Source organism: Manacus vitellinus, unplaced genomic scaffold (genome assembly GCF_001715985.3).
Source record: "Manacus vitellinus isolate BGI_N305 unplaced genomic scaffold, ASM171598v3 scaffold_22_pilon, whole genome shotgun sequence".
Lineage (NCBI taxonomy): Eukaryota > Metazoa > Chordata > Aves > Passeriformes > Pipridae > Manacus > Manacus vitellinus.
This window is the reverse complement of record NW_021939632.1, coordinates 11,721,195-11,748,293: the sequence shown is the minus strand read 5'-3', so window position 1 is coordinate 11,748,293 and position 27,099 is coordinate 11,721,195. Positions and strand designations below refer to the sequence as shown.

The 27,099-nt window shown below is 36.7% G+C and overlaps 1 protein-coding gene across 1 annotated transcript; it reads left to right on the top strand.

Moving 5' to 3' along the window:
• The first annotated feature begins 3,093 nt into the window (after window positions 1–3,093).
• On the top strand, window positions 3,094–21,549 carry SLC38A11 (solute carrier family 38 member 11). Its single transcript, XM_029959870.1, has 11 exons — window positions 3,094–3,209; window positions 3,627–3,701; window positions 4,290–4,424; window positions 6,067–6,132; window positions 7,868–7,974; window positions 8,127–8,206; window positions 15,395–15,465; window positions 16,274–16,435; window positions 18,137–18,249; window positions 18,929–19,060; window positions 20,734–21,549. Exons 2-11 carry the CDS (start codon window positions 3,641–3,643, stop codon window positions 20,977–20,979), a joined length of 1,173 nt encoding a protein of 390 aa, XP_029815730.1. The 5' UTR covers window positions 3,094–3,209; window positions 3,627–3,640; the 3' UTR covers window positions 20,980–21,549.
• Window positions 21,550–27,099: the final 5,550 nt, after the last annotated feature.

Genomic DNA, 27,099 nt, shown 5'->3' with positions numbered 1-27,099 from the left:
TGACTTAGCATCCTTAAAAGCGGCTTGCCCTCCCTGAGGAGAACAAACAAGGACTGCAGTGGCGAGCCCTCACCAATAACACCGAAATTAAAAAGCAACCACGAACGAGCAGCAGTGACATTTGAGCTAGTTTTCGCTGCACATCCCACCGAGAAAACTTTCCTTGTGCCCTCGGGATAAACAAGGACTGGGTAAACTCGGGACCTCACAGACTGGAGGCAGAGACACTTACTTTCTGGAGCGTTTCCAGGGAAGGGTGTCCCGGAGGAGGGGCCGCCGCTTCAGAGCCCCCGCCCGCCCGTGCGGGGCTTGGGCGCCGCTCGCGCCCCGCTCCGCTCTTCCTAACCAGGTCCGTGTGCGGGCTGGGCCGGGCACGGACTCGCGGGTCAGCCCTGCGGCGACAACACTACACCGCCTTCCCAACACACCGCGGATAGTGCCGCCGGGACCCCCCGAGCCCGCCCGGGCGGACAGCCCCCGGCCGTCCCCGGTCCCTGCCCGTGCCGGCGGGCCGAGGGCACCCCGCAGCCCCAGCGGCTGACCGTGAGGGACCCGCCGCTCCCCCTATAGCCCCGCGGGCGATGGAGACCGCGCCGGCCGCCGGACCTCGCCAAAGGAGTACTCCGGGCCGCACCTGCACAGCGGGAGCGGAGCGAAGGCGGCGCGGCTCTCCGGGTCTCTAACAGCGAAGCCCTCCGACACCCAACCTGACCCACTGTCGGCCCGTAGTCCGCGAAGGGCATGACAAGGGCCATTGGAGCATGCGACCGGGGTCAGCGCGCCGTTTGTGGCGGCTGAGCGCGACAGCTGCCGCTGTCCTTGGAACGTCCCCGCTCCACGGCCGGAAAGCGATGGGGCAGCGTAATGCCCGGCCTCGGTTCGTCTCTGTTCTGGTTTGTCCCCGAACTCGTACGAGGGAGAGTAAGAGTCATACGGTACCAACGGAGGAGGAAAACAAAGGATGCTATGCGCTTCTGAGGGGCTCCTATTCCCTTGTAAGCGCTAGGCGAGAACAAGGGGCGCGAGTCTGTGGGCACGCCTCTTGAACACGTTGCGGTGGTAGGGCGAGTGAGGACCCCCCCCCCCTCCCCTGGGCAATTGAAAGCCGTGGTCCTGCTGTGCCCATCATCTCCTGCCGTGCCCCATCATCTCCTGCCGTGCCCGGCGCCGTCGGTGCCATAGCGAGTGGCCCCAGGAGAGGACCCTGCGAGAGACGAACGCCTCCCGTTCCCTCTTCTGCAGCCTGCTGCGTTGCAGAGCTCTCTAGCCGGGCTCCCAGCAGACGTCCCTCCCCGTCTGCAGGCCAGGTGCACCCTCGAGAGCGCTACCGGAGCCGTTTCACCTCTGTCACATCTTCTGTTGCCCTTTCTTCTCCTTTTTGCCCATTTAAATGGGTCCCTTCCGAGTGGGGAAGGGACCAGGGTTGCACAATGCACATTTTGTTCATTTCTTGTAGCAACTGAAGAGAGGGAACTGGACTGTTCTAGTTCATTGCAATTCCACGTGTACAGTGCTGTAAGTAGCAGAAGGCATTAAAATTTCAGGAGAGAATGACAGGGATGCTCCTGCTGCTGAAGTCAGTAGTGAGATAGAAATGTAGCACCAGTAAGTCTAGATAAAAAACAGCTGAGGGAGAATGTTACTTATGAAACTGTATGTGATATGAAGAAGATAGAAATTAGTGGTTGGTTTGTCTGCGATGACAGAAATGTTTGGGACACCAGGTGGATATACTTAATGATAGATTCAGAACAAAGAAAAATACCTGTCTGTTTATATGATGCATAGTTAAAACATGGCATTCATTGCCACATGACATTGCAGATGCTAAAAATTATACATAATTTCAAAAAAGAGAAAATTCAAAGAGCAATCCATTAAGGGATGTAATGCACCAAGAACACGTCTACTTTGGGAAATCCAGAATACACAAACTGAGAGAAGCTGGAACAGGAAAGTTATTTGCTAACTGGCTATGTCCCATGTCCTTATGCTCTTCCCTAGGCACCTTCCATGGTCACTCTCAGAAATGGGATACCAGGCTATACTATCCTTTGATCTGAGCCAGTATTACTCTTATGTTACTACTGCTTAAGGATTGAAGGTTCCAATTAAATATATAGCCCTCCTTGAGGCAGGCACTTTTATGCTTGTCAGCTTATGCCTCTATCTACAGATGACTTTTAGATTTTTCAATAATTTTTTTTTCCGGGAGGATTAGTGACAAGCATCTGAGTTTATACTACCTGCTATGTAAGTTAAATAGGCTCTTGCATCCATGAAATAGTGGTTTTACTTTCAGACTAAGTACACCATGTTTTGCTTTTGTAGAACAGAGGCAGGCATTTTCTTCATTAAATGTTCCTTTTTTTGAATTTCACAACTTCACTTAAAATACTGTCTTTCTAATTCTAAAATGTTCTCTGACAGTGTAGTGGTGATCTGAGGAGAGGACCACTGCTTGCTTATGAAGAAATACTTTATGAAGATTAGAAATTTAATTTTTGAAGCCACTTGCTACAAAATGTGCTTTGAATTTTGGCTTCTACCAGACTCTCCAACAGAAACTTTCTGGGACTATTCATAATTAACTAAACCATTGAATGGCACAGAAATATTTAAAATACTGGATAAGACCTTGGATTAGAGTATATCCAAATGTTGACAAGCTTTACTAGTAACTCTTAAAATTAATTTCATTTCCCTGATTCAGGGGCAAATTTTTGCTGACTAGTTGTATTAGCCAAAGTATTTTCAAAAACACTTGATTCCCATTTCTACCTTTGAAATGTGACTAAAAAGCTCTTTGTTTAGCAGCCTACCTCTGAGTTTATATACATTTCTGTCCTTCCACTTATTATTTTTCAGAGAAGAATTACAGAAGATTATGGGTCAGACTTATACAGGAATTAGATGCCTAATACCCCTTTGATTTCTCACTGAAAGAAATGGGATTTATTTATCAAAATACCTCTACAAATCTGAGTCTATGGAAAGTGGGGGTTCTTTATCTTTCATAGACTACATGTAAAATCCTTGTTCTCACCTCTTTTTTCTCATGTACAGTGTTTTCATTGTCTTCCTGAAATAGGTAGAAACAGATGACCAAATAGCCCTCCTTAGTAAGCCCAGGAAAAAAGGAGGAAACAGTGATCTGGCATCAGCTGCGTTTAACATTGTCAATTCAATCATAGGATCAGGCATTATAGGTAAGTCTACTTTTCTTTGCTCTTCTGTGTTCAGCCTTGTTTATTCATGCATGATTATCCAGCTTGGAGAATAACACTGTCATCTTACTTTCTGCTGCTGTTTCTAAAGATTTTTCTCTGTATTTATTTGCTTACAATGCAAAAATGCAGAGGGGTCAGCTGAGATCACATCTCAGTGACAAATACCCCACAGCCTCCTGGCCATAATGATCAGAGAGGCTGGACAGGTGCTAACAGAACTTCACACCTGGGGAACACTTTGTCCACTGAAAATGATCTCTCTGGGGTTATTAAGCATGCTGGTCCAATTTTGGAGATTCCTAGCATTTTTTTAAAAATCTGAATATTTCTTTATTTTGGTTGTCACAAATAATTATTTGTAAAGGTTCTTCTATAAGTCTCTCCTTTTCTTTGCAGGATTGCCATATTCAATGAAGGAAGCTGGTTTTCCTCTAGGAGTACTGCTTTTATTTGTGGTTGCCTACATCACAGGTACTCCAAAGGCAGTTTCTGTCACAGTAGTCCTGTGACATTTTGGCTGTTCTTGAGCTTTATGATACCTTGAACAAGTATATCTATGAGAGTAGAAATTACTAATTTTTTCTTTTACCTCACTAATCCCTTGAGCAGATTAGTAAAAGTAGAGAATTACACTGTACAACATATAAAGCTGCTTTTTGTGTGCATTTATTTTCATAAAGCCTAGTTTCTTGGACTAGTCAAGGTAACATTTGAAAGAATGTTTTTATTTGTGCCCCATAACGACATGTTTTAATCCACTGTTTTTACCCTAATTAGGAGACTGATCCTTGAGTGGGTTGTATATCACTGTTTTTAAATGTACCACAGAATGCAAACCTTTGGTTGTACTATGATTTTGAATATTTTCCTTCCAATATGAACCTATAACTCCGGGATTTGGTGGGTTGAAATATTTTGTGAGATTTCTAGTCCCCAATCCTCCCAATGACACTGTTTTCCTTTTAAGAGACTTTCTTTTTTAAGGAGTGAAAGAAGATGAGAAGTAACAAACCATAAGCTAGTTCATATTGTCTTTAACAGTACTTTATATTTTAACAGATTATTCCATTATATTACTAATCAAAGGAGGAAATCTGTCCAATACCAACACATATCAAGAGCTGGTCAGAAAAACCTATGGTCGTGCAGGTTATATAATTCTTTCAACTCTTCAGTTTTTATATCCATTTATTGGTAAGATCACATAAAGTATCAATGTCTGAGTTTTACAAGTAACAAGCTTTTTTACATTGCCTCATTGTTTCACTGGTTAAATATTAAGAACTGTGTAAAGAATATACTATATATGCCTCTCTACTATTCAGTAAAATAATTAAATTTACTTTGTGTGTTCTGAAGAACGACCGAGGAAGAATTCAATGAATTGGAGGACCAGAATAATAGAAATGAACTGAGATGTAATAGCAGAGAAATTCATGATCACACATGTAAAAATGAATGACAAAAAAAATAGCAAAGGAGATTCTGTTCTAGAATGAGTACCAGAGCACAAAGTTGATGAGCCTAAAACAAAAGGAAAACACAGCTTTAGGAGTATATGGATTTACTATTTTTTCAGAGATGCAATATTACTGTAATTGAAAAAGCCACTAATCAGCTCTTGCTTGAATATTGTGTGCTGTCATTGCTCTTCAAAAGCATTAGTTCAGCCTCATGCCCAAGAAGCTACTGGGAGGTAGGGCAGTCAAGACTTCTTTGAAGAGGAAATAGTAAAAGAACAAACAGGTATAATCTGGGCAGGAATTTATGAGACGAGAAGTTTGAAATAAAGTGATATTCTGAATCTGTCCCTTACAGGAGTAACGTGATCAAATCAAATCTTATATGATCTTGATAGTTTCACACATGGGGCTGCAAGAGGTGGTGACTTGGGATACCCAGGTCAAAATTCCTACTTTGTGAATGATCAGTCCTATTACAGGTAGCTGAGATTTTTAAGGGAGTCAGGTTGCTGTTACTGCAGGTGGCAATGTTACACATGTAATTATCCCCCACTGTAAATCAACTACTTTGTAGATAATATGAAAAAGAATTGTAAAGGTCTCAATCCTCACCGTGGAACTAGTTATGCACTTGTATGTGCTTGAATTTATTTCTGTAAGTAGCGTTAATAACTTACAATTTCACAACAGTGGATATTTATGCATTAAGGTCAATACCTACATGTATGCTGTCTGACTGTTGAATACCACACGAGTGTATAAATATATTTTATATGTATACACACATGCACAAATATACACACTTTTAGTGTAGAATTAGACAAGAATGACATGTGAATGTTAAGTCCACAGCACTTATTAATGTGAGAGAGGACTGGAAGTCCATATCTGATATCTTAGTCTATTTTCTCCTTTCTTCTGGTTTAAAGATTTTGCTAGTTTTTTGCATTAGCTAGAAAGTCCCTTGTGTTTCATTGCAGGACTAATTATTAGACTAACACAGGAACTTTACTAAATCGAAACAAGTATTTGAAAATAAACTGACAAAGAATTGCTATTTGAAACCAACTGTTTTAAAAAACCTTTTTTACCTCTTCTGAACTAAGTTTATATGTCAAGTCAGCACAATGGCCTTGCTTATCAGGCTGAATTATTGCTTAGGTTGTACCTGTTTAAAAAAAAGAAAACCAAAGAAAAAAATAAAATTTAATTCTGTTTTAAACTTGAAACTTACAACTTTTTGGTGCTAGCCAGGATTTGTATAAGAGGGACAGTGGCATATGATCCTGAAGTCTGCAAAATATGTGTGTTCAGTGTTTATCAAATATTTTGGATATGACTTGTGCTAACAAAAAAAATTATTTTTCTTTAAGCTATGATCAGTTACAACATAATAACAGGAGACACTTTAACCAAAGTTTTTCAGAGAATTCCTGGAGGTAAGAGGCATTTTAAAAATTCAGAATGGGGGATTATGTATTGGATAGGAGTGTAGCGTAAGTATTTGGGGATTACCTGTTACTTTGCTTCTAAATTGCTCTTAAATATAGTTCAAGTTAAGAACTTGAAGCCTGTTTCTATGAGTGGGTTTTCTTGAAGTTTTTGGTTTTTGGTTTTTCTTGAAGTTTTTGGTTTTTGGTTTTGGGTTTTTTTTTTTCGGTGGTTTTTTTTTTGTTTTTGTTTTTGGTTTTTTTGTTGTTTTGTTTTGTTTTGTTTTTTAGCTTGGGGTTTGTATTTTCTTTCTCTGTTTCAGTAAGTCTTTCCTAAATAAAACCCCTAGTCTTTGGTTATCAGTGGACTCAGTGTCAGTGAAGGGACCACATGCTTCAGTGAAATACTAAGCAAATAGAAGTGGGTCTTCCCCAGTTGTTTATTTACAACATCATTTTTTGTCATCTTTTTTAGATAATTCCTGTAATGGTCATTTGAAGTGCACTTGAAACCGCACTTCGTCTGGTGAATAATTCGGGATGAGTTGCAAATAATATAATGAATTTAATGTTTACTTAAGTGTATCTGTAGTAGCTGGTCATGAACTGTGTGTGTAACTTTCAGTTCTCTTAGATATTCACTGCAAAACCAGATGTGGCACTTTGAGCTTTTTAACTCATGCCCTTGTGTCCCTTCCTGTGCTTTAAGTTTTCACAGCAGAATCAGTGGAGCAATTTGTGTGCTCATTTGTGATCTACTTTAGCACAAAGCCTCCACAGGAGGATTATAGTTTTCAGCATGTGAAGCCTGCAAGGTGTGGATGTAATTTTAACTGTCACACTCTGTTGTTCTGTGCATACCTGATCAAATTGATAGTGACAGTGAATATCTAATGATTGATATGTAATATGACTTCTGTCATAGGAGGAACCCCCAGCATGGCAAATTTTTTTACCTGTCTGGTAGAATACCCACCTGGAAAGATGTGGGAAAGCATTATAATCTCTCAAAGAAAAGAGGGAACAGAACACAGATTTTTCCATGTTAATTGCCAGTCACTTTCCAGCCAAAATTATTCAGCAAGTGTTCATTCAAGCCCAGGATTTATGGTAGCCTGACTGAAACTGAGATGTGTTTTATTTTGTCATTGGCTTGAAAAAAACCACCAGTTACACAAATAAATCCCACTGATTGCATGGAATAGTATAACATTGTTGCCTTCACATGGTAATCTATTTTGCAAGTGGAAGCCAGCTGATGGCAAGAAAGGTGTTCAAAAGAAACCTCAAAATTAACTTATTTTAGGATCGTTCTTTAAGATTTGACCTATCTTCAACAGCCCAGTAATTGAAGTCAACACACAGTGTGAAAAAATCCTCAAGAGTAAATGGCATAAAGAAGTAGTAGAATGTTTTACTTGCAGTCTCCCAACATTGACCCAGACATGATGAAAGACATTAACACTAATCTATATGTAGGAATGCCAGACTTTCTAATTTTAGTTTAATATATCCCATAAATTATGCATTTGGCTTGAATTTGCAGAGTTCTTTTGATTATGCACATGCTGTGCATGGCTTCCTAAAGGTTAGTTAATGCCTAGTTTTCAGTGTTACTTAGCTTGAGTAAAGGGGGTAGAAGTTTGATCACCAACAGTTTCTTTTTTCCTAAACTTTCAAATGTAAGAAATCTGTTCCTCATGTGAGTCTCTTAAGGAAATAAATTATTTTCTTTTTTCTTTAGTTGGGCTGGATAACGTGCTTACTGACCGTCACTTCATAATTCTTCTTACCACCATCATCTTTACCTTACCCATATCTTTATATCAAGACATAGCAAAATTGGGAAAGGTAAATCATAACAGCGGTTTGTTTTTTTGTATGCCATTAAAAAATAAGTGCCAGTCATAACTTAATGTAAAATTATTAACAAATACATTGTGCTGCTAAAAGAACAACCTTTCAGGATCTTACTGACTGCAGTAATATTTTTATCTTTACAGATATCTCTTATTTCTCTGATTTTAACCGTTGTCATCTTGATAATTGTGATGGTGAGAACTGTAACCTTCAGTCCACAAGTGTGAGTATTCTTACACTTGTCACAAATTTAGTTTTTGATTATGTAATCTCTTAGTTCACTCTTGCATATATTTGCATAATTCTATAACATACCTCTCTTGGGACAGACAGATAATTGAAAAATTTTTACAAATAGTAATACAGAATGAACAGCTAAATATACTTTATCCATTTTCTTTTCTTCTTCTGAATGCAACCAAATCTAGAAAAAGTCTCAAAACCCCTAGAGTTTAATTGGAAATTGCAGATGATATGACTAACAGCAGCTGTGTCCTGAATGGGCATGTGAGGTTGTCTGTCATTTGGGAATTTTTTTTATTTTGTCCATTTGTCAGAAGGCCTATATTTACAACCTGAAGATAGCTAGTATCTTAGGAATACTTCTTCTTCTGTTAATATAATAATATCATAGTAAAAACCAATACAAATAATGAAAATTTTTAAAAATGAATTTAATAAAAAATTTATTCTGTTATTTGAGAAAAGCATACAAACCTTTTCCAGCACTCATACTCTAAGAGTAGTGTTTAACATTAGACATTGGAGTGTTCTAGACCATTTAGTACACATATGTTGTGACAATATTTTTGTAGTTATATTGCAAGAAAGTGTTATGAATCTATTCTTCTTCTTTAATGGCCTAGGACAGCTGCCTTTTTCTTCATCCTTTAAATGTGAAGATATAATAAATATGAAAAACTATTTCTGAATGTGCTGTTTTATTTATTGGAACAGGTTTATATGGTATATCTTATGTGCCTGTAAGTGAATCCTTCCACCAGGATTGTTTCAGCATTGTTATGCATAATTATTCATTTGTTTTACTGCTGTGATACGTGGGTTAATTGCAGGGTATTCAGGTTTAATGGTAAGAGGATGCCTAGAATAGCAGTTTCTAAAGTTGTCCCAGATGATGTTGTCTATCATCCCCAAAATGACGCACTCAGAACAGTGTGGGACTTCCCTCCCTGCCATCTTTCTGAAGCAGCATGTTTTTCATACTGTGTGTTGAAGGGATATTTGAAAGGTTAATCTCAAAATCCCCTGTCAAAAAAGGAAGAAGCTATATATAATAGTTACTGATAACCTTGTTACTATGGTAACATTTCTTCTCCACAGTTGTGATGCACTGAAAAATATGGAATGCATGATTTTATTTTTTCTTGAAATTAGTAATGTTGGGTTTTGGGTGATTCTTGAAGTTTTACTTTTTAATTCTTTAGAGACTTCCATTTTTGCCTTTATATTTCTTGTTTGCAAAAATGCATCTAGCAAGTTGATAAAATGTTAGTAAGAATTTTTTTCCTTTTAAATATTTTGTTAATGTCTATGTTTTCTACTTTTACTGTTTTTACTATTTTTATTTTACAGTAAGGTATAGACATATATGTTAATTATTAAAACTCTTCTATTATTTTGTTAGTTGTATACTGGACTGCCATCTCATTTTTTTTCTATGAGAATAAAGAACACTGTTTTATTTTACTATGGGTCTGATCATATTACAAATGAAACAAGTGAATCAACACATTTATTGTGAATCCTTATTAAAATACAATGTAATTTGGAGTTTCCAAAGAGATTTGATTGGGCCAAGAATATTTAATCCCTGCAACTGTTGTATGGCTGAACTGATTATGTGCCTGTCATTGATGACAGGTGATGTATTCTTGGTAATTCCATGGTTTCCCATTCCAGTTCTTATGCATTCTTCCTAAATGTGTATCACATGTCTCTTACTCCATTTTATGTAGGTTGCTCCTTGGCCCCACAGTGGAGAATGAGCAAACTGCTCATTCTTTTTCAAATGCTTGAAAAACACCTCTAAAAAACTTGTCCCACTTTGGGGATCCTTTCAATAGACTAAACAAACACAATTCCTTTAGTGTTTCTCTTCTTGTCATTTACTGTGCTTCTCATTGTGCTCAGTGGCTGCCTTAAGTTTTCTGCAAATAAAAGTGAGATCATGATGCCCCACCTGCCTGTGATATTCCCTCTGAGAAGCAGAGAAGAAAGCTTTATGTATCTTAAATGCAAGTGTCTTAAGATCCCTTGCAACTGTATTGTTTGGGAGTTGCCACACTTCCATTTATGTAATTTAGTTTGATGTTTTTTTGAGTGGAGCGGATTGTCCAGGGACATTATAGGGCTGTTATTGTCATGTTAGTTCTCCAGAGAAAAAAAAACCCTGTATTTATCATGAGGGATAGTTTAATAGATACTTAGTTTAATTTTTTTTCCTTTTATAACAAATACCAAACTGAGAAACCAAGGTGCTTTTTTTTTTTCAGTTTTGCTTTTGATTACTATCATCCATATGATTATTATTGCCTGAATGACATAATGAACCTGCAGATAAAATCCAGTGGTTTGGATTACTCAGAGTTTACTCTCAGTATTTCAAGATGTTGGATAAAAATATATTTTGATGATCTGATCATTATTTCCACCTACTCATAGCTGGGTATTTACCTACTGTGATCAAAAACAATAGGTTAGAATATCTCAAACAGTAAATGTACAGTATGTTAATACTGCATAAAATAGTTTCAACTTTGAAGCATGAAGTTAACATTCATTGCTGTAAAAAGAAACATTTTATGTTTATATTATAAAGATGGGTCATTTTAATTTAATTTTGTGTTCTTTTGGGAAGAATGTCCTGATGTCAGTGTCTACATAGTACATAAATCTCTAGGAAAAACTTCAAGAGCATCTGTTACATGTAAAGAGGATGTGAGAATTACTGAACTAGCAGCTGATCGTAGGGATGAAACACCAAGTGCTCAGGAAACAAACATGAAAGTAGAAAGTTGATTCTTTCCTTCATATAAAAAAATCCAGTAGTAAGCAAAGATAAACTTTAATGTGTGATGAAATTAAAAAATAAAACTAAGCTCCCATATATTTACAGAATTGCTAAGTAATTCATTAAGGAAGAAAGAAGAATTAAAACACCTGTAACTAAGTGGACTGACATAATAGCTTTTCCTTTTCTGTGTCTTTCACAAGATGACTTTGATTAATATAAAATCCAAGGCTGATGTGAGCTGTACTCATTTTCTTTCTGTTGTATTGATTGAAATTATATATAGCATCTGTAAAGTTCTCAATATCTTTAAACCTTTAAAGCTTAAAAAGAACTAAAAAGGTATTTTACCTTAGAATAGAATTAAATTGAAATTTTACCGTTAATTTCCTAAAGGTCTAAATAATTGAATTGAACCTGAATTAATCTGTGAGGTGTTCCTGGATTGACTGCCTGTTTGTATCTAAACTCGATGGTTTGTCCCTGATCTTCAATTCAAAACGATGGAAATCTTTCACTCATTCCAACATGTAGCTCCCCTGCCAAAAATATGAGTTTCTGCCTCTGAAGAAATTAACCTTTTTTTTTTTTCAGTCAGTGTTTCATACCCACAAAATGGGTTGAGATCAGGGATGTGTGTTTTTCTTACCTTCCTTAAAGATGTTTTGCTACTGCTACTGTATTATATTTGATGGTGTTTCTACATAAATGACAGAAAAGATTTTTTTCATAACATAGATAGATGGGGAATATTATGCTGTATTTTACAAGAAGTAGAAGATAGGCCATTTTAGACTGCCAGACAAATTTGTCCAACTCTCACTCATGGTCTGGATTTGAAATTCCTTTCACACTGCTAGGATGTCTTAACCTTTGTCTGGTTCATTTGTTCTTTTCATTTCCCTCTGCTCTTATGTGGATAAACATGAATATTTTCAAAACTTTTAAAAACTCACTAACATGCTTATTATACTATACTTTCACTTACATATGCTGAAGACTGAGTAGAGCCTTCTCTTCTTAACCTTAAGGTTTTCCTCATCACTAAGCCTCACTACCTGCAGTCTGTCTTGCTGTTGTCTTAGTTTCAGCTGAAACTTTTTCCTGTCTGGGGACTCCCTTGGACTGTCTTTTTCCTAAATCTTTTATTATTTTTGTTCCAAGAATCACATCTCAGGCTTTACTTTGTGTTAAAGCTTCTGCTATGTATGATAGACAGTACAGCTGTCAACAAGCACATTTAGTTACCTTTTGTTGTTTCATCTAATACTTCTTCTCTGGCATGAAAAAAACCTTTCTGTTCATGCAGGCATAGCCTGTGTTTTTATACACTGAGTGAGGAACAGAGAGCTGGCTGGTTTTGTCATTCATCGATTTTTGCAGCTACTGCTATCCTTGTATAAGCAGCAGTTAAAATCTTCCCCTAGCAACCCCTAACAAGAATGTAGGTCAAACTGGTCAGAACAAAGTCCATCAAAAAAAAAAAAAAGTCCGTCTTGAACAGTTGCAGCAGGATTGAAAGAGCACAACAGGTGTGATGTTACCCTGTATTCTACACACTTTTTCAGGGTGTGTGTGCATCTGCCTACACAGACGGCTATATTTATATCAACGTGTGTATGTTTACCTTGACTCTTGATGTTTCCACTAGCTGCCCTTTGCCTTGTGAGTAATTTTGTATGATTGTTCACTGTATGGCTCTTCCATAACTAATGCCTATTGTTCCCTGACACAATTTTCTCTTTCTGACTATGAAGTCTTATTTTCTATAAATACTTTCATATCACCTGCACCCTTTTCCAGGAGCCTTGTATAAGTCTGTATGTCCTGCAAACTGAACTTGGGGTAATTTCTTACTGATGTGGTCACAACTCTACAGCTGATGACTCTCAGAAATGAAATTTCTTATTGAGTGCTTTCATGGTGTGAGATCCCTCTATTCCCACGGTATGAAAATGTTTTTCAAAACACATGCAGCAGTATATGAGCTACTGTAGAAAATAGTACATCTGTACCAACATGCACTGTAGGACATTACAAGCTGCTGGTAGTGTTCCAATCAGGGATCTGAAATTCTTCCTCTATTCTGCAACTAGAATGGAAGGAATTTATCTTCTTAGGCTGCTAAATAAGCAGGATTTTGTTCTTTTGGATTTTTTCCCCCAAATAATACTCCTAATCTGATTTGCCATTCATCCTTAAAGTAAAGCTGTATTTTGGTCTGTTGCATATTGCTAGTGCATAAGCTAACACTGTGCAGGAGGAGAACTAGCTACTGTGATTTTTATTTTTTAAAATTGATTATTTGGCCCCTTTATTCAAAATGTTTCAAATTAAATTCACGTGCTTTCTGCATTCCCTTTTTTAAAATCCCTATTTGTAGGAGCTCATAATATAGCTATAATGTTGCACAGGATGTACCATTTTAACAGAAATTAAATGTGTTTCAGACAGAAGCATTCTTTATTTCTGCGAATTTAAAAATATTTTGGTTTTTAAGGTACTAGATAATCTAATTCTTAATTATTAATAGAAAAGGGCCAAAGAAAACTGATAAGTTCTGCTGTCAAAGGATAATATAAACCAAATTTTCATTCTGTATGTTTACTCTCAAAGCTGACCTCTAGTGGTTACAGAGTGGAACCGTTGTAGTGTTAGTTTTTTATATGCTATTTTTATTTTGAAGTATTATTGATATTTTTCCAATCAACTGTGAATATTTCACTGAAAAATAATACACTCAAAATTATTTCCACAGGCATTTCTAGTGATAGTGATTTGAAATCAGTGGCATAAAGTTAAGGGAGCCCATATAAGGAACTACAGCAGCTATATAGGGTCATAAGTCCTATTTCACAAGACATATGCCAGATAGCTCTATTTCATCCATAGTATTTATTACATCTACATGAGTCTGAGGATATTTTAGGAGGGCTGTATTCAGCTGCTTAAGACTTGAAGCAGTATGTTACAGCAATCAAAACAATATACTACATCTGAGGACAAAGAAAACGAACTTCTTTTTGTACTCAGGTTTTGTTCACTTCAAAGTTAAGCTTAGCAACCACAGCTTAAGAGCTGAAAAGGTGGTCTAAGTCTGAACTGAATGTGCATTAGATACTGTAAATGTGGGGAGTTTTAATTAAAAAGGAAGGATTGACTATTTGAGCACTCAAGAAACAGCAAGATAAGAGTTCTGAAAGAGGAAACAGCAACTTTTTCTTTTTTTTTTTTTTTAATTTTAGGAGCTGGAGGTGGAATTTAAACATTTGAAAGCAATGAAACCAGGCACAGCATATGCCATTATAGCTGTGAAAACCAGCTAGTTATCACCAGAGAGAGGGAGAGACAAAGCTGTCATTGTTACCTTCACAGAAGTGGCCTGAGTGCCATGCTGCTTTCTAGGGCAGTAGGAAAAGAGCAGCTAAGCCTCAGGTGGCAGCAGCTTTTCCTCTAAATAAAAACAGCAATCAAAGTTAGTAGCAGCCAACTTTTTAAGAGCAAGCTTCTCTGCATCGTTTGTTTCTTTGTCTGTTTTAATATCACAAATACAATGTTTAACTGGCTCGTGAATTTCATTTAATGTTTTTAGCAAATTATATTTCTGGAAAAGGATATTTTGTGTCCTTCCTCATTTCTTCATTTTGGTTCTTTATTCAGAGATGAAGTTCACACAGTAAATGTTTTTTAAAAACAGTTTGTTGTTGGTTTTCTGTGGTTCTCCTCTAAGCATTACAATTACCAAAACTGTGGTCCAAAACTGTGCGCATACCTTAAAGAAGGAGATATGGGGAATATTATATTCTTGCCTGATTATAAAAATCTCCATATACTCTCCTACACTTTCTTTTATCTGTACCCTCTTACACTTTCTTTTGTCTTTTGGAAAGTAGCAGAATCTTTTTACTATGAGGAATAGTTGGAACTGGTATAAAAAAAGGTAGACTGCCTCACTTGATTTGTAGCTTAGGAAAAGATATCTCTAGACTGTATGGGTTACATGTGCAAATTCAAAGATAGAAATTACCTCTAAATAGTCAGAAGACATTTTGGATTGAAATAACCTTAGTAACAGCCTTTGCCTTTCCTGTTGCTATTTCTTGGTATATGATGACTTGAAGAGTTTATTTACAAAACTGAAACAGGCTGCATTTTTTACTGTGAAATCTGGTTACAGAAATACTTGAGTCAAAACAAGGGAGGTGCGAAAGGTATCTCCCCAGGCTTGTTGTGAAGTTGTTGTGAACACTGGGGCCTACTTCAGAGAGTTCTGGAGATCTGACTAGCAGCAGTTCTGTATTACAGCATAATATTTTAAGTAATTTTTAATAACTGATAATTGAAAAGAGGATAATCTATTAAAACAAATATCTGTTTTAGACCCAAATCAGAAAATGCATGGACATTTGCAAAATCAAATGCAGTACAAGCCATTGGGGTGATGTCATTTGGTAAGTGTTTTTTTCTGTTTTTTTCAATATTCAGATCAGTTGTAAGAAATCATTTAATATTTTGGACCAAGAAATTGAATTTTTTGTGGTTTGGGTTTGTTTGGTTTTTTTTTTTTTTTGTATTAATGTTAAGCTGGTAGGGAAAAAATGAAATTGACTGAGTCATCCATATGAATTTCATTTTTATGGTGTAAGACATTATCCTCATCCATTGCCCCCTAGCTATTGCCACTGTAGCAGAGACAGAGGTGTGCACGTGAATCCAGCTCATCTCAAAGCACCTGCATCAATGGGATTAGTCTAACTGATAAAGTGAGGAGGCTGTGATTGCTCTGCATTCCCTTGGATAACCTCTAGCAGAAAAGTCCTCATTCTGAAATCTATTCCTGCCTGCAGGATCTGGTATATTATTTCCTGTTAGAGTTGTGATAATCTGAGGCCTCCCAGTGCTTGCTGCTGCCAATGGATGCCATAGGAAGTCTGAAAGTAGCAAATGACTCTGTGGATTAAAAAAAAATAGTCTCAAATCTACTTGGGTTCTTAAGCAAAAGAAGAACAGGAAGAGATGGAATGGAGGTGTGGAGGGTGGGGAATGGCATGACATTTAAGGGTAATGTAATCAGAATCAGGATGATTATGCACTTTCATCAAATCAACTAAGCAAGTAAAAGTTCTAGCCATTTATCTTTGCCACTCATTGCAGGATTAATGTTTGTATTTAATAATGAGTAGATTCAAACAGTGCTGTGTCTCTCTATGCATTATGTGTGAATTCATACATTTGCTTGAACTGTCCTGTGTGTTTCAGCATTCATCTGCAACCATAACAGCTTCTTAATATATGGGTCTCTGGAAGAACCCACATTAAAGAACTGGTCTCAAGTCACACATGTGTCTGTCTCACTGGCTGTTGTAATCAGTGTTGTGTTTGCTACATGTGGATATATGACTTTCACAGGATACACAGAAGGTAAACTGCTCAGTCCCTCAATTTTGGTGCTTGCTATAATCCATACATTTCTGCCTTTCTGTCTGACTTTTGCTGTAAATATCTAAGTGACAAAAATCATAGTATATATGGACAGAAATACAACATTCCTCATGGTTACCCAACAACCAAATCGGGATACAAAAGTGTCAGCTGCATATTAATAGGTGTCAGATTCCCAAGTATAAGCATCACTGGTGAAAGTCCTCTTTTAATACTTCCATAGCCAAAACACTTCTGAGGACTAAAAATCTATGATTTAGCAACATGGTCCAGCAGGAGAGAGCAGTAAGAACAAAAATTGCCTTGATTTTTCTACAGGGTGTCAGGTATATATTTTCTGTACATTTTCTTGTATTTTTTCCTGTCTGTGCTGATATATCTCTGACTAATAGATATTTCCTGACTTTACAACCACTGTTCTGCTGTAGCTAATCCTACTGTCCCCTTTGTGGGTATATGAATATACATAAAAGTACAAATATATAACCGATGTTGCATCATGTTATTTAACATAATTTTGTTGAAGTAAGAAAGGTATGTTCAGAAAGACAAGGCATAAATTTGTTCAGTGCATTACCTTTTCAGGAATAATACACATTTTGTAAGCAAGCAGATTTTTTGTTATTTAATAGTGATGTTCTAGATTGTAGAAGGCTTTTCTTATGAGCAGTAGCATGTAGTTGAGAACACAGGAATTATATGATGGGGGTTACTAGTTGATCTGTCCTTTTTTCCTGCCTCCAGTTCTTACTCCAGCAGAGTAAGTTACTGTTCTAGATGTACTAGATGTACTATAGCTAGACTAAGTGCAGACTAGCTCAGACATTTAAAATATATATTCTGACTGCAGCTGTCCCTCAGCATACAACTCTAGTGTAAGTGGGTTCCATATTACCTTGTCTCCCCATCTACACCTTTTGGCTGTTTTCTGTAAAGTACACCTTATTGCTTCTTCAGTGCCATTGTGAGCCTAAAATTAGTAAATCATGAGACAGTGTTGTAATTGGATAGAAAAGACCTAATGGGTCATCTCATCGCTGTCTTGCACTGTCACTTTTGCCTCAGAGATCATTATTACAGATTCCTTGTGGTAAACGCTAAGCAAGATGATGATTTGAATTCTTTACTAATGCTTTTGTTGTTAGATATAAGATTTGCTAGGTAATAATCCATATGTTATAATGGGCTTTTGGGGTCAGAATATTTGAAATTGTTCACTACGGCTTACCAGCTAGGATTAGATATTACCAGGGAAATGCAGTTCTTCAGAGAGAACTCCCTGGTCTTCTTTGTGTAATTGTTGTTCTGGGAGTTACAATTTAGAGGAAATGTATCTTTTACACACAGATTCTTTCTGAATCTTTTTATTTAAACAAACACCAGCATGTTACACAAAATCTGTGTTAAGGGGAAGATAACAGATTACAAACTCTGATATGTATGTTTTAAGATATTTTTTAAAGATAAATGCTACTTCAGAGAAAAACACTGCTACTAGTAGCGTAAGCTGAAAGTTTCTCCTGGATGCAACTTGTGACTATAACTGCAGTTTCTTGATATGTGTCAGGAGAGGGGATCAGAAAGTCTCAATTACTCCAGTAACTCCAGTAATCTGCACTTCAATTTGCAAATAGGCAAATGATGTGAAGTTCAAGCTAATTATATTTTGCTATGCCTCAGGAGACATATTTGAAAACTACTGTAGAGATGACAACCTTGCTACATTTGGAAGGTTTTGTTATGGAGTTACTGTAATTCTGACCTTCCCCCTTGAATGCTTTGTGACCAGAGAGGTAAGAATTTATTACATTTTCCCTTTAACAATGTTCTTATATAATGATAATATTCTCACATTATTAATACATATTGTAGCTGAAGTCTATGGTTGATCTGTAGTAAATATCTCCATATTTTATCCTGATACGTGCAATGAATATGAGGGACTAGTTCTACTCTTTAGACACTGGCAATGTCATGTTGCATTACATTCATTATTGTATTACCCAATGTCGTATTAAGAATTACTTAATAATATCAGAACTGCTTAAAATTCCAAGTTTGGCATAAATACCACTGTTGTTACTATGTTGAGAATTGCCAAAAATAGCATACTTTTTACACTTAATAGTTTTTCTTTTTTTAGAAACATCTCCATCTAGGAAATCTGTCTGTTCAATAAATAATTGTAATTTGGTTTTATTCTGAAGTGGCCAAATGAGAAGAAAGTTAAGTATCCTCTAAATCCTGCAGATATAACTAAGTCAGTCTTGGAAGTGTTCAGCAATTTTAGTAATGCTTGTTATGTGTTATATTTGGAAGCAAATGGAGATGTTTCCTTGAAGCAAGATAAGTAAAATTCAGTCAATTTATTCTCATACACTCTTTTAGTTTCCGAAGGTTAGAAGATTTGGAATAATCTGTTTGATAACATAAGGAGCAAAAACAAGGTTAAAAATTGTGGTTCTGTTTCAGGTGGTTGCCAATGTGTTTTTCCATGGGAACCTCTCAACAGTTTTCCATGTTGTTGTGACAGTAGTTATCATTGCTGTGGCGACTGGTGTATCATTAGTGTATGATTGCCTTGGAATAGTTTTAGAGCTGAATGTAAGTGAACCTCTATACTCTTTTATTTAAAAAATCACTTTTTAATAAAACAGAACACTGTAAAATCCATAGCTCTACTGAAAATCTTAAATAATTTGACATAATATTCAGTAGTAATGTTAGCGGGGAAAAAAGGAATTATTCACTGCTTCAAAATCAGGCAAATAAAGGCGAAAGAAAGTTCAGGAAGTGAAGTTCATATGATTGGGGAGGGCCTTTAGAACAGTTTTGGAGATAGGGCAAATGGCTATGACTTAACAAAAGTATTTAAACTGCAGTAGAGATCACTAAAATACTCATCCAAACTGTGTAGTGATACTGAATCTAGCATTTCTTTCTCTAGTCTCTGCCTCTGATGAAGTTGGCAAATTATTAAACACTGGGACAGATCCTAGTGCTGCCTTGTGCCAAAGGGGCAAAAAAAAAAAGAGGGGTGTAGAAAGAAAGAACCAGTAGTAGTGAGACCAGAGAGATGGTAACTGGAATTTTTCCCTGCTTTGGACTTAACAGGGAGCAATTTTAGAATATGGGTGTATGACTTTTAAGGGAACTGCTTTGTTTGCCAGTAGACATTCCTGTGTCTGGTATCCCCTCATAGCAGAGCTGAAGCTTACTAGGCAGCCCACACAAGGTACTTGCTGCCTTGAACCAGTTTTAACACATTATGTAACTTCGGCTGGCTGGCTGGAACTGCTGTGTAGTCTGCTCAAGACCTAGACTACTTGACTAAGTGGACTTAACAGATGAAGTCAGTATTTTTGCACAGAATGTACATTTAATAAAAGGAAATGTTAAATTAAAAAAAAGTCCAATCTGTATCTTAACAGTTTACCTTTTTAGGTCATCTATCTTTAAATAAAAAAGATGTGGAAATAGGAAAGTTAGAAGATGTAGAAAACTTTTTAAGGACAGCCCTTGCTTCTATATAGAAATATTTTAGAACTGCCTCCTTACATCCCTGTCCCTGCATTCACTGACAGTTTCAAATCATATACTGCATGCTTAGTGATGAAACAAAATGGAGGGAGTTGTTCTTTAGGCTACATAATACATGTATGATAGATGATACATCCATATGTGTATTATGATACACGTATCGTAATACACATGTACACTGTTCTGATCCACAGTGCAGTTTCTGCTAAGAGGTCCATCATGAGCACTTTTGTAGCAGTGATTTAGCAGATCGTGCTTCCAGTAGTGTTATAAAACAGGTCAGAATATGCAGATAAGCTGACCGATTACCCTCCTTTTAAAATAATTACCTATGTAGTTTCTTCTCAGTTAACCTTTTGCAAATTATAACTGGATAAAAATTAACAATATTCCTATTGGTTTGCTCAGGATGTATGTTTCCATTAAATTTTCTCATTCATAACAACTGTTGGTTATTTCTTTCCCATTTTCCCCCTCTGTTTTTACATTAGAATTGCAGAAAATTTACCTCTGTATGAATGTAGATATCAATAAAAGTAATTAAATGGGTGCATACAAACACACACCTATTCAGGCCAAATATACAAATGCATCAAAAGCAAGCATTCTATCAATGCAGTATTTTTTTGCCTAAACAATTACTCAATAGTGAAGCTGATATTTAAAAATTAGGTTTTTGTTCTTCACATCTAAATATATGTGCTTATGAGGTTTTTTCTATTGTTTCCCACACACAGGGAGTTCTGAGTGCTACCCCACTTGTTTTTATCATCCCATCAGCATGTTATCTAAGGCTGTCCAAGGAGCGATGGAACCATTCTGATAACCTCATATCCAGCCTGATTCTTGCTCTTGGTGTGCTAGTGATGGCAGTTGGGTTTGTTATGACTGTCTTGCACCCCCAGGAGTGTAGCCATGGAAAAGAAATGTTCTACTGCTTCCCTAGTAATGTTTCTGTTCCCAACAGTACACTGCCACCATAGGTACCACACCAGTCTCCAGACTAGATCAGGTACATCTCGCAGTGAGCCATACATGCCAGTTTAAAGGAGGGTGGAACAAAGAGCTTAGTGCATATTTTGATATGCACTAAGAATTTTAAACTGTGTAACTGTATTTATGTACTTGATTTTATGCTGCCATCCTTTTCCAGGTAAGACTTGAATTTTAACTGTTGAAACACAAATTCTCAGACGTGCCTTTCAGTATACATTACTTGAATAACTTGCAAGCCTAAAAAAAAGATTACATTTTTTAACTTGGTCTGCAATGCTGTTTAAAAGCTATAAATTAAATGTTCTGGAATGTAAACAACTCCCATGTTTCATTGATTTAATTTCATTTTTATTAATTTTATAATCTTTTCATGTATATTTATTAGCACACTGTAGTATAGGACTTTTTGAAGTCCTGAGGAAAAGTATGTCTGGATCTCTGTGTATTAAAACTCTGCTGTTAAATTGAAAGACCCTTATTAAGTCTGTCTTTGATTTTGCAATAACTGTCCTTTAGTGCTGAAAGCTTCCCTTATAGTGGCCCTTAAGTCAAAGGGCAATTTTGTATTGTGACTGAACTGTAACTGACAAATTTAATTGTAACTGTTACAATTTGTGGTCTTCTAATTAAAAGATATTGCATGAATAAATCCATGCAGGTGAATTTAAAAAGATTCTACTAGGCTGTCATTATAAAAATTTATAGACTGACAGAGAAAAAAATTACATGCATAACAAACAGTTTGATTCTTACATTTATAACCCCATTTATTATTTCTGAAACTGAAATTAAACATTACTGTATATCAGGTATGTGCAGCTTGAGCAAATGCTGTGAGAAGACATTGATTATCATTCTAATCCTCTGATTCTTTTCACTATATTATTGTTCATTTTGTCAAATTTTGTTGATTTGTTATGTTTTCCAAAATTCGTGTAACATCAAGGATTCATGTATATATATATATGTGTATATTTATGTACATATATATATTTATAAATAGACTCACATATGCCTATAGAATATGAGTAATTTGAAGTTGAGTAATATGAGTATCCGCAGTCATATCAATGCTGGGATTTTGAAAATGTCTTGTTATGAAATCAAACTGTATACTTTGAGTTAATTATTGTGGTCATTGTGGTTCCCCTTGCCAACTAGATGTAAAAGGCTATTTCATTTTTATGCTGCTTAATGGGGATGATTTTTGTCTTCATTTCATACTTGATGACAAAGCTATTTCATTCAAGACTTCTACCTAAGTAGATCTTTAAGCAAGGGTCAATAGATGGCGATAATACTTGTAAGAATAATACACTTTTTAAAAGTAGTGTTTCCAAAATGAATGTTTTAAGTATCAGTGGGGGTTTTTTAGAATGGTGGGGGGTTTTTGTTTGTTTTGGTTGTTTTATTTGTTTTGTTTGGGGTTTTTTCTTAAATTGTAAAGCAATTACAGTGAACTGTGAGTGTTATTCTGCTTTAATTTCCCTATATAGAGTCAGCTTTGAGGATGATAATTTTTCTGTTGTCCACGTACCTGATACAGTTGACAGAGTATATTTTTCACCAGTTTAGATCCAGCAATAGCTGATTTTGTCTCAGCTGTGGATGAGATTCACTTTCTTCTATGCCAAATGGAGTTAAACCTAAATAATATTTCCTTGTGACAGCTAATGACACCTTCCTGATGAATCAGAAATCTCTCCTGAGCTTTATTTTCTTTTTTTTCTGATTTTTTCCACTGTTGAAGTGTGTTATCTTCTTTCAAGTATTAATTATAAGCAGTCTTTGCTTTACTGTGTCAGTGGAATAATTTATAACATGTAGTATTGCCTGTTCAACTTAAACATTCTGCTGAGGCTGTGTTGATATTAAATCGTGTTTGCGTGTCCTTTATGAAGGATGAGTCTTTCTATGCTTTTCTACTTTACAAATGCAAATTTAAAGACAATTTGTTTCATTATTCTTTCTATTTTGTAAAGTCAGAGGTAGTAGTGGTCCATTAAATGTTTTCATTGCTGATAAAGCTTCTTTTGCTCTTAGAAGATTCTTTTGCTAAAAATAGTTGCATTCCTGTAACCATATGCTCAGTGCTTTTCACTCATGGATTTTCCAGGTGATGATAGGGCTCTCCCAGCCATAACTGTATTGAAAAAGGGAAGTCAGATATCATGGATACCATAAAGTTAACTGCTGTTTGGGTAATGGCTTTATAAAAGCTGTGGTCACTTCCTTTTCAGTACTGCATAGTGCAACTTACCTTTATTGAAATGACAAATAATAGCAACCTGCTCTATGCTTTTTTAAGGCCTAGGAGGTCTGAATACAGAAAGAAGCACCTTTTTGTTTAACAATAAAAATTGTGATAGCCAGTAGTTTTTTTTGAAACACCTAAGACTCCCCAAAATAAATTTGTAGATATCACTAAAGCAATGCAGTATTTAAGGATATAAAAATACAGCTGTTATAAATATGACAGTAAGTAAGTCTTGATGATATAGAAAAGAAAGATACATAAACGTAACAGGAAACATGACGGCAAAAAGAGTATAACCACAATAAAGAATTACTAGTGAATATACTTAAATTAGGCTAAAATGTCTTTCTGTGACTGAAAAAATATAAGGCAAAAGCAGCAATTTAGAGTCTGGTAGTTTTAGCAGAGCTCACTGAAAATGAATGAAACCTGATTACTCCCTGTGTTGTACTATTGGACAGATTTGCAGTGAAGAGTCTGCTTTAGGTTTGTAGTTATAAAGGTTTGGTTGGTAAGCTGGAGGTATATAGCATTGCTTAATTACTGAACAAATCACAACCCCTGGCTCTTTATATTTCAGTACAATAAAGTTTTCTTTTTCATCTCAGTAATTTTCAGATTTTTATGTTGTTTTGCCTGGTTAACATTGCAGACTGGGGTTTGCTCTAACTTTGTAAAATCCATTGGAACCTCTCACTGGCCTTAGCTTATGCAGTATCTCACCAAAATCATACTACTTCAAGCAGAGCTGTGCTGTGCACAGAAGTGGAAGGAGTCCTGGGAGCAGCAATATTCCCAGCTCCAAATGCTCTGTGGTGACAGAACGTCACGGAGTCCATGCAGAGGGAGAACAGTGAAGTTCCACAAGTGCTTGCTGGCAGGATTTTTACATGAACAGCTGTGACTCACAATTTCTCCAAGTCCCTCTCTCCAGCTGAGAAGGCATTTCAGGTCACCAGATGTACAATTACCATTCTCACAGGAGCTAAGCAGACAGTTTCTGACTTTATAGAGCAGTGTGCTTCTTGTCAATCACAGACTTCTGCACATTCACAAAATACTTCCTCCTGAAGGTCTGTCAGATGACCAAACCCCATGTACTACCTTAGACTCCCTAGAGAATTTTCCTGCCTCCTCAAGAATCTCTGTGGAGGGGAGGAGGAAAATGGTTCAGGTTTGCTAAATGGGCATAATTCTATAAATTTTTCACACACAACACTTTTATATCTCATATTACACACATTATCTGGATCTGATAGGGGAAGGATATTTATTTAATAGATGCACTGTTTAGTATTGGTGACTCATTGGCAGACAAACATGTAACATGATGATTTGTTCAGACACTAGTGTGAACACTGAGTAGACATTAGGGAGAGACATAGAAGTGGCAGACTAAACAAATGTATTGTGAGTGAAAAACATAGGATTGAACGCGTTCCCATAAGAGGAATGAGGGAGAAATCAAAAGCCAAGCATAATGCACAGAAGAGTTATCTTCTTATAGTAGTTCTGTTACATGATCTAATTTTGAAAGGAATTCTCAAGTTTCAGCCTAGAAAATGTGTTGCAACAGTTGTTGTTTGGATTTTTTTTTTTAATTGGTGTAAATTCTAAAATGTACAGGGTTTTAATTCAGGCCAGTGAAGGAAATAAGTAGAAGCTTTCCAGTTTCTGCCATTCCGTGCTACTGGAGAAGATGAGATTAAGGTACATGCTTAGTACATGACTCAAAACTCTTTATTGAGAGAAATTAGATTATTTGGTTCTCTCTCTTTCTGCTTATCTTTCTTTTCCCTCCCAAGTAAATGCTAATTCTAGGTTCTTCATAAGACAATACTGTATGGAAGAGCTACAGTCACTGTATAGAATTCCAAAATCACATGCAACACACATTGAAGAATACCACAGGAAAGTCTGAATTTTCGCATGTGGTTTCCTAAAAGAGACAGTGGCCACCACTAAATACTGGAAATTCCCGATAAGATTCATGAACTTACTGTATTAATACAGAGACAGAAGTAATGAGCTGAAGACAAAAAGAAAGTTAGACACTCTAGAAATAAATTACAGATGTCATTCTGTAAAACCTGCATTTAGATGAGGTTCTGCAAATTATCTTTCAGTTGGGAAGCTTATGCCTGCCACAAGCAGTAAACTTAGCAGGTTCTTCAGCAGTGTCCTTCGTATTGAGGGAGGCAGAAAAGCTGACAGTGGAGATGGTGCTGTCTTGACAAGACTGACTGCCTAAGATAGCATGGCAGTATGTTGTACCCATCTCTCATGATTTTTGTTTCTAGAGGCAGGGGCTGTCTTATTTTTTTTCTCTGTATTCATACACTGCTTAGCACAGTGGCTTCTGATAGATGACAGGGCCTCCTAGGTACTGTAGTAACATAAGCAATAATTATTAAACTTTGGTCATATTATGCTATTCTGGTGCTGGTCCTTCCAGGAACTTCATAAACCACCATGAAGCCTTCCTGGAAAGGTGGGACAAGTGCAAGTGTACAGTTAGCCAATTATCATAGGACAGTTGACATTTCCACTCTTTCATAAATCAGATGTAATTTCATTTAGGTTTTAGAAGAGTAGGCCTCAGTGGTGAAATGCAAATATATAATTGATGGCATATCAAATTATTTCTAGTGGTCTCTGTTGTACTTGTCCCAGCTGTGGGAAAAGCATATGGATGCAGCAGCCTGAAACCAGCACACTGGGAGAGAGGAAGGGGATCTAGACCATAGAGGTATGAAGGAATGTCAATTTTCTTAATTTAGGTCAGCTACAAAAGCAGTGGGAATCAATGGCAAAGCACACATTTCTTCCTCGCAGTTCCTTCTTTCAGCTCTGTGCTTCCCGTCTGTTGCATTAAGTGCTTTACAGGGCATTGTAATAGGAAAAGACCATGAGAGTGAGTGAGCTGGCTCAGTATTCTAACTTTGTAGGTAGAGACGAGATTATGAGAAGCTTTAACAGAGGGAATGGCATGGCTGTGGATCCCATGGATCTGCAGGTGACTGAAGGCCCATGCCATTATATTTCATGGAGAAGTTTTCACTCATTGTGAAACAGAACAAGAGAAGAAATTTCATGTCTTGCCCATGAAAAGTACAGATAACATTATATAGAGAGCTTGTTGTTTTAAATAAAGAACTAATATTTTTATGTACTTTCTGGGAATATGCAGTCTTGTATTGTCTAAGAATAACAATGGAAGGATATTAACAATTCTGCTTGCTATAAACCAGTTCAAGCTTCTGGAATTGATTTAATCACCTCTGTCTGCTCTGAAGTCCACAGCAACTATTGACTGAAAGGGCAGGGAAATGAAGAAATATGAAAGGAAGCTTGAAACTAGTCTTTCACTTTGGCAGCTTCTGCTATCAAACACCAGCTGAACCAGGAAATCAATATAAGCATTCAAAATGCAAATCTTCAATAGATAGAAATACTGTTTCCTCTAACAGACACATAACTCGATCTGTAAAAGTAAATAACTGTGGACTTCTTGGCACAGAATTTGTTCTAAAAGAGTTTCTGAGTTCTGTTGCTTGCTACTTTGTGTTATTAATTGCTGGTAATCTGTTCCCACCTTCTTTTATTAGGATGCAGTTCTTCCTTAGATGGATGTTCTATTGTAATTTTTTTCCTTGGAAGATTGTGAAACTCGTAGGGTGCTTCCATGAGGGCTTATATCTTGGAACTAAAGCAGGATGCAAAAAGAAAAACATCCTGAAACTTCAGTAGGGCATCAAAAGAGGAGCGTCATAGAACTGAGGAAGGAACTTTGTTGAAAATTTGCAAATATTCCCAACTGGTGGTTAATGCTTCCAAAACTAGAGCCAAG